Source organism: Psammomys obesus, unplaced genomic scaffold (assembly GCF_907164565.1).
Source record: "Psammomys obesus unplaced genomic scaffold, mPsaObe1.curated_primary_1811, whole genome shotgun sequence".
Taxonomy (NCBI): Eukaryota; Metazoa; Chordata; class Mammalia; order Rodentia; family Muridae; genus Psammomys; species Psammomys obesus.
Window position 1 is genome coordinate 15,159,965 of NW_026596069.1, and position 6,513 is coordinate 15,166,477.

The following is a 6,513-nucleotide window of genomic DNA, read 5'->3' on the forward strand; positions in this document are numbered from 1 at the left end:
TCCTTCCTTCCTTCCTTCCTTCCTTCCTTCCTTCCTTCCTTCCTTCCCTCTCTCTCTCTTTCTTTCTTCCTCTCCTGTGTGTGTGGGCTGACATGCATGTGCTATCGTGTACATGCAGAGTTCAGAGGAAAATTTTTGGTTCTGTCCTCCACCATGTAGGTCCCTTGGATCAATCTCAACTTGTCAGGATTGGTGTCAAGTATTTTCATCCACTCAGTCAAGTTACCAGCTCGGTTGTGTGATTTAATATGGATTTTTTTAAATGTGTAATATGAGAAGTCAAAAGATACTTAAAATTTTCTGCTTAAAGCCATTTTTTATTTTTAATAAAAAATACAGATACATTGTTACAAAACAATGAGAACTTCCAGGCCATGACAAAGAGCAATACATTTTCAAACTTAAAAACGCATTAGGTTTTCATCTATATAAGCTTTACCACTGTGACCTGGTTTCCTCTGGATTTTAATAATGCCTCCAAATATCCATTCTTTGGGGTTATTTTTCTAAACTTTTGTTTCAGACAAAGTCTCATGTAGGAAGGCCAGGCATGTGGTTGAGGATGAGTTTGAACTTTTTTTCTTGCTTCCATCTCTCACGTGCTGTGGTTATAGTGTGTGCCACCAGGCCTGGCCCCAAATTTCCATTCCTTCAGTTGGGTTTTAGGAGCTAACGTCAAAAGGCTTTGGGAAACCCAAGTCTACCTTTGCACATTGAATAAGGGTTGTTTAATCTAACACTCATGTATTGCTAATCTGACACTGATGAAAAAGCTACTAGGATGTTTGCTTCAGCCTCTGTAGCTTTAGGCTGTATTTACCTTTAGGAAACTGGAAAACAATTTTAAGCTTTTATTATAAAAACAACCATCTGCTGTATGTGTCGGCTCATGCCTATAATCTCGGCACTCAGGAGGCTATCAGGAGAACTACAAGTTGAAGGCTAGCATAGTCAGACATAGCAGGTTCCAGGACAGCCTCAGCGGCAGCAAGACACTGTCTCAAAAAAAAAAAAAAAAAAAAAAAACAAAAACAAACCCAAACCACCAACCAACTAATAAACAACAAGTCAATATCAAAAACATAAACAAAAACCCGCAAAGGAAAATTAAAAGAACTACTTTTCATACAGCTAGAAATAATTGAGCTAACAATGGCCTTGGGGAGATTTGGGCTGAGACAATGTGGAGAAGCTGGTGAGGTAGGGTGTTCTTTGTGGGCTGAAGGGCGGGGGTCAAGAATAACCAGAAATGACTAGAAGAACTGCATTACTTTTAAGGTGACTCTCAGGAAATCTGGTCTAAATAAGTGGTTTTCAGCCTGTGGGTTGTGACCCCTTTAGGGGTGGGGTGGTAGAATCCAGTGACCCTTTCACAGGGGTTGCATATCAGACATTTACATCATAGTTCATAACAGGAGCAAAAGTAGGACTGTGAAGTAACAAGAAAAACAGTTTTATGGTTGGGGTCACCACAGCATGAGGGAGCGTATTAAAAGGGTGGTAAGTCACATGACTTCCCTCATGCACAGCATTAAACTGCTGTAGCTGTCCAGTTCCCCTTTTCGCTTGAAGATTATTTCACTGTTTTCCTAAAATGATACACGTCCACACATTCCACTACACGTTGTTATTTTAGTTTGCAGCCCTTTCCGGTTGGAAGGGAAGCCTTGCTTTCCACACCCACAAACCCTGCTAGGCGTTGTCGACAAACCTCACTGCACATCTCACGTGGGTCATTTCTACTCCCTGGCACTTATGAAATAAAGAGTGACACAGGATTAGTTTCTGAGGAGCGTCTACGAGGGAGTTCACTGTATTTTTCTTGGGCTGGATCAAAATATATACAAAATATTACGTACATTATACTAACCTTTCTCACATGTGCTGTGATATCTGTATTTCAGAACTGTCTTATTATGAATATACACAGAGTAGATACAGCAAGTTATACGTGTTCAATCACAGCCCTGGGCTTGAGTAAAAGATAGCTTTGAGTTCCCTCTCTAGGAAGATAAGAACATCTGATACTTTTGTTCCAAGCTGCTGAAAAAGCTTCATCAAGCACCTCAAAATTCCCATTGTTATTAATAATACTCTCATATCCTTATTAATGACTAGGTAACGGAGATAGAAACTTGAACTCCAAGAAAGAAGCCAACCTACTAACCCTCACTGCATTTTAAGGTGACAGCATCTGCCTTTGGTGCAGATAACACAGAAATGTAAAGATGCTTAGGAAATCTCCCTGTCTAATATCTTAGATCATTTTTGAAAATATACAGGTTTACTCTTGCTTGAAAAAAGAGTCAGAGTTAGAAATGACAATATATCCAGCTTTGGTATATAAATCAGAATACTTGAATTATAATCATGATTAGAGATTATTCACTAAGACCCAAATTAGTCCAACACCACAAGCTTTGCTAGATCTAAAAAAAGAAATTTACATACAAACATCCAAATTGGCCTGGTGTGTTTTTGCGGTTTGCTTTGGTCATAGATGGGAACAGGTTTCTTTCGTATAGAGCATACTGTATGAGCCTCGAAGCTCTGTGGGAGCCACGATGCTGCCAGAGGCACCAGGAAGGGGGCAAATGACCCTTTCTGTTACAGTGACATTCTGGGTGAGATGGGGGTCAAAGGTGGCAGTGGTGGGCTGCACAAAGGAACCCGAAGTTGAATAAGTTTCTGTAAGCAAGTAGTTACCCAGCTGTAGAGGGTCAGGGATGGCAATGGCAGGGTGGACAGACCCAGAAGTGGACAAAACAGAAGTATCTTGATTGCCAGGCAAGGTGTGGCACACTTTAGAACCTGACTGGGTAACTTCCAGATTGCCAGGCAAAGTCTGGTACCTGGTAGAACCTGACTGGGTAACTTCCAGACTGCCAGGCAAAGTCTGGTACCTATTAGAACCTGACTGGGTAACTTCCAGACTGCCTGGCAAAGTCTGGTACCTGGTAGAACCTGACTGGGTAACTTCCAGACTGCCTGGCAAAGTCTGGAACCTGGTAGGACCTGCCTGAGGGACTTCCATGGAGCGAGAGCTGGCATCAGCCCTAGAACCACTGTCTTTAGGGCCCGGCTTTGCTTGCTTGGCTTCATCATCAATGCCGAGACATATCTCTGCAAGCTTTTTAAATTTGGGGCCAAGGGACTCCAAGAAGTTGTCATCTAGGTCGTCGGCAATAATGCTGCAGGAGCTGAGTGCAGGCGAGCAGGGGGCAGCATCCTCGCCTTCGTCGTCATAGATCAGTAGGCAGTCATTCACCTCCCGCTCACTCTCTTCCTCGGCATAGGCGAATGATTTCTAAAGATGAGAAGGAGGAGAAATGGACCGTAAAAACACTGTCGGACCCTATTCATGAAAGCCAAGGGTGGGATATGAACTCCCACATTAGGTACTCTTCACGAGTGATGAAAGCGTTCTCCATTTTATTTGTTTGGTTATCTTTTTCCTCTGGATAGCTGAAATGTTTTAGTTGATTTATTTTTATTATTAGATGTTTTTAGTGTTCAATATAATGGGTTTATGACATTTTCATGTACATATATCCTTGATCTTTGACTATATTTAGACCTGCCTTACCCTTTCTTGCTCCTCCATCTTCCCTTTTCTTTTCCCCAAATAGTCTAGCCTCGGCTTTTATGTCCTATTTATAAATATATAATTAAATATGGATTTTTGCAAATGATAGAAAATTTGAGGTAGTTGTGTTTTCCATTACAGCTCCATGTTCTCCTCCTCTCTCTTATCTTCACCTTCCTTCCTTCTTCCAAGTAGTCGCCTCCTACTTTCATGTCATAGATAAACTTAAATCTAGATTCTACATATTAGAGAAAGCATGATACATACCTGTCTTTCTGAGTCTGGCTTCAGGAAATAGTCCTTAATGAACGCTCTTGTTTGGGGATTTGCCAATATGGCTGAGATCAAAAGGTCTAGCCTAGCCTCTATGTTTTTAGTTCTTGATTTTATCTAGATTTTAGTCTCCGTAGCAACTGTATACGATGCCTGGAGTTTGTCACTGGCTGTTTGGTCTTTGTGCTGGGGTAGTGGCAGCTTTACCATCATGTGCTCAGATCATTTTTACCCCACGGGAACTTTACTAAGTTTACTAAGTCCTTGTTGGCTTGTCTTGTGAGTTTCAGCCAGTGACTCAGTTTTGACGGCCACTGAAATTGCCTCATTTACTCTGACAAGAGGAAGCTTTCCTTTTCCCTATATTTCAAAAAACATAGAAAAATGAATCTCAAAACTAATGTATATAATCAAGTAACCAGATTTCCTATAATAACGAAGCCCGACAGTTTCCTACCCAGTTACCTGAGAAAAGTAGGACCCTAGGAAAGTCATGTTCACTGGTCCAGCAACGTAGTCCTTCAGCGTCCCTCCAGTGGAATGCCTTGTTCTCATCGTTCCCGAGTGACCCAAGTGGCCAAGTGCCACTGCAGCGTTTGATCCAGTAGCTGCTCCCACCTTGGTGGTCATTTCCATCCCCGAAGCACCTTCTACCACCGTCCCTCCAGCATATGTGTTTGTACAGACTTCTAAAGAAAGGAGAGAGAGAGAGATAGCGTCTCTACTATTTCCTGTTACGACTTTTTTAAAGCTCCTGTGTGTGCATATCTGTGTGCTCATATATGACATATGCGTGTGCACATGTGGAAGTAAGAAGTCAGATTTGGGTGCTGTTCCTTAGGGCACTCTCCATCTTCTTAGAGTCAAGGTCTCCCACTGGCTGGAACTTGTTAAACTCTCTGACATGTGAGTCCCAGGGCTCTGCCTCTCTCCATTTCCCGAGAGCTGTGATTATGACCTTGTGCCATCATGCTTTGCTTTGTCGTGAACTCAGGGCCTCATGCTTGCCCTGTAAGTGCTTGACTGACTGAGCTAGTTTTCCAGTCCCTAAAATCCTTTTATTCTTGATGCTCACAAACAGTTAACATGTAAAGCAGAACGGTGAGGGAAAGTACAATGATACGACTGGGGTAAGAACATTCTGTTGGGCCTCTGAGAGAGTCACAGAGGGGGCACGTGGGCAGGTGAAAAGCCTTGAAAACATGTCAACGAAAAAAATAGGTTTTCAGTGGCAATAGCCAGAAACAAAAACTATGAAGGCACATGGGTCAGTGAACAGCCAGGGAAAGCTTCTGAACGCCTGTGTTCTCAGTCAAACTGTCACAGGATTTCAGTGTGGACAATGAAGAGGGGGGCCTCTATGATGTCAAGACACATGGTGTCCAAGGAAAAATTAAAGAATTTATGACCGTTTTTTCCCTGTTTTTTTTTTTTTATGCTTTCCTAGATTATTTACATTGATTTTTACTTTTTACCTATGTGTATATGGGTGTGTCTATGTGTGAATGTGATCATAGGTATATGGATCTCCACAGGAGTCAGAACAGGATGTAAGACCCCCTGGAACTGGAGTTTACAAGTGTTAACTACCCAGCCGGTGCCAGGAATTGAACTCCAGTCCTTTGGAGGATGAGCAAGCACCCTTAACCACTGACCCAACTCTCCAGCTCTCAGGCATTATTTTTTTTACAGACAATGCTGAGTTTAGTTTTTGCTAGATACTGGCAGAAGCGAGTGAGTATTAGAAAAACTGCTAAAGGCTGTCATGTAACTGGAGATAACTTGTGCAGATTCATGCTAACTATAGAATTGAGAATTAAATTCCTGTGAGTGCCAGGTCTTATTGCTCACTAGTTTATAGTGTGCTTCCGGCAGTGAGACAACCTGATTAAAGTTTTTGCTTGGTAAACAAGAAAATATAACAAATTCTCCTAGATGCCAGCTTCACGCCTTCATGCCACCTAGTGACTGTGTGGAACTACTAACTGTACTCAAGTCAGGATATAGTTCATGCTGTTATACTAGGAAGAGGGACGCGCTCGCACACACACACACACGGTGGGGATGCACACACGTCAAGCACAGATGTGCTCACTTGAGACTTGACGGCAAACATGACCCGACCTGACGTGGCAATAGACAGAGTTAGTGGTGGGTACAGCGACTGCTTACATTTTCATTTACACTTTTCTAATGCTGTCAGATATTTCCTAACTAAAACCTCTTAATTAAGGGCTGGAGAGATGGCTCAGAAGTTAAGGGCACTGGCTGCTCTTCCAGAGGACTCAGGTTCAGTTCCCAGCACCCACACAGCAGTTCACAGCTGTCTGTAGCCCCAGTTCCAGTTCCAGGGGATCCTAGGCCCTCTTCTGGCCTCTATGGGCAGCAGGCAAGCACATGGTGCCCAGACATACATGAAGGCAAAACCGTATAAACAAAATAAAATAATAAATTCAGAATGTTTAAAGCGCTGGGTGTGGAGACACACCCCTATAATCCCAGCACTCAGGGAGGCAGAGGCAGGCTGATCTCTATGAGTTCGAGGCCAGCCTGGTCTACAAAGTGAGTCCACGACAACCAAGGCTACACAGAGAAACCCTGTCTCAAAAAGAAAGAAAGAAAGAAAGAAAGAAAGAAAGAAAGAAAGAAAGAAA

At 42.6% G+C, this 6,513-nt stretch overlaps 1 protein-coding gene across 1 annotated transcript in view; it reads right to left on the reverse strand.

Moving 5' to 3' along the window:
- Positions 1-2,494: 2,494 nt before the first annotated feature.
- Positions 2,495-6,513, reverse strand: part of Dsg3 (desmoglein 3) — a 29,487-nt gene continuing 25,468 nt past the window's right edge. Inside the window, exons 15-16 of the mRNA XM_055625664.1 lie at positions 4,325-4,548; positions 2,495-3,307 (exon numbers count right to left, since the gene is read on the reverse strand). Coding sequence (XP_055481639.1) covers positions 2,495-3,307; positions 4,325-4,548 — 1,037 coding nt within the window. The remainder of the gene's footprint in view (positions 3,308-4,324; positions 4,549-6,513) is intronic.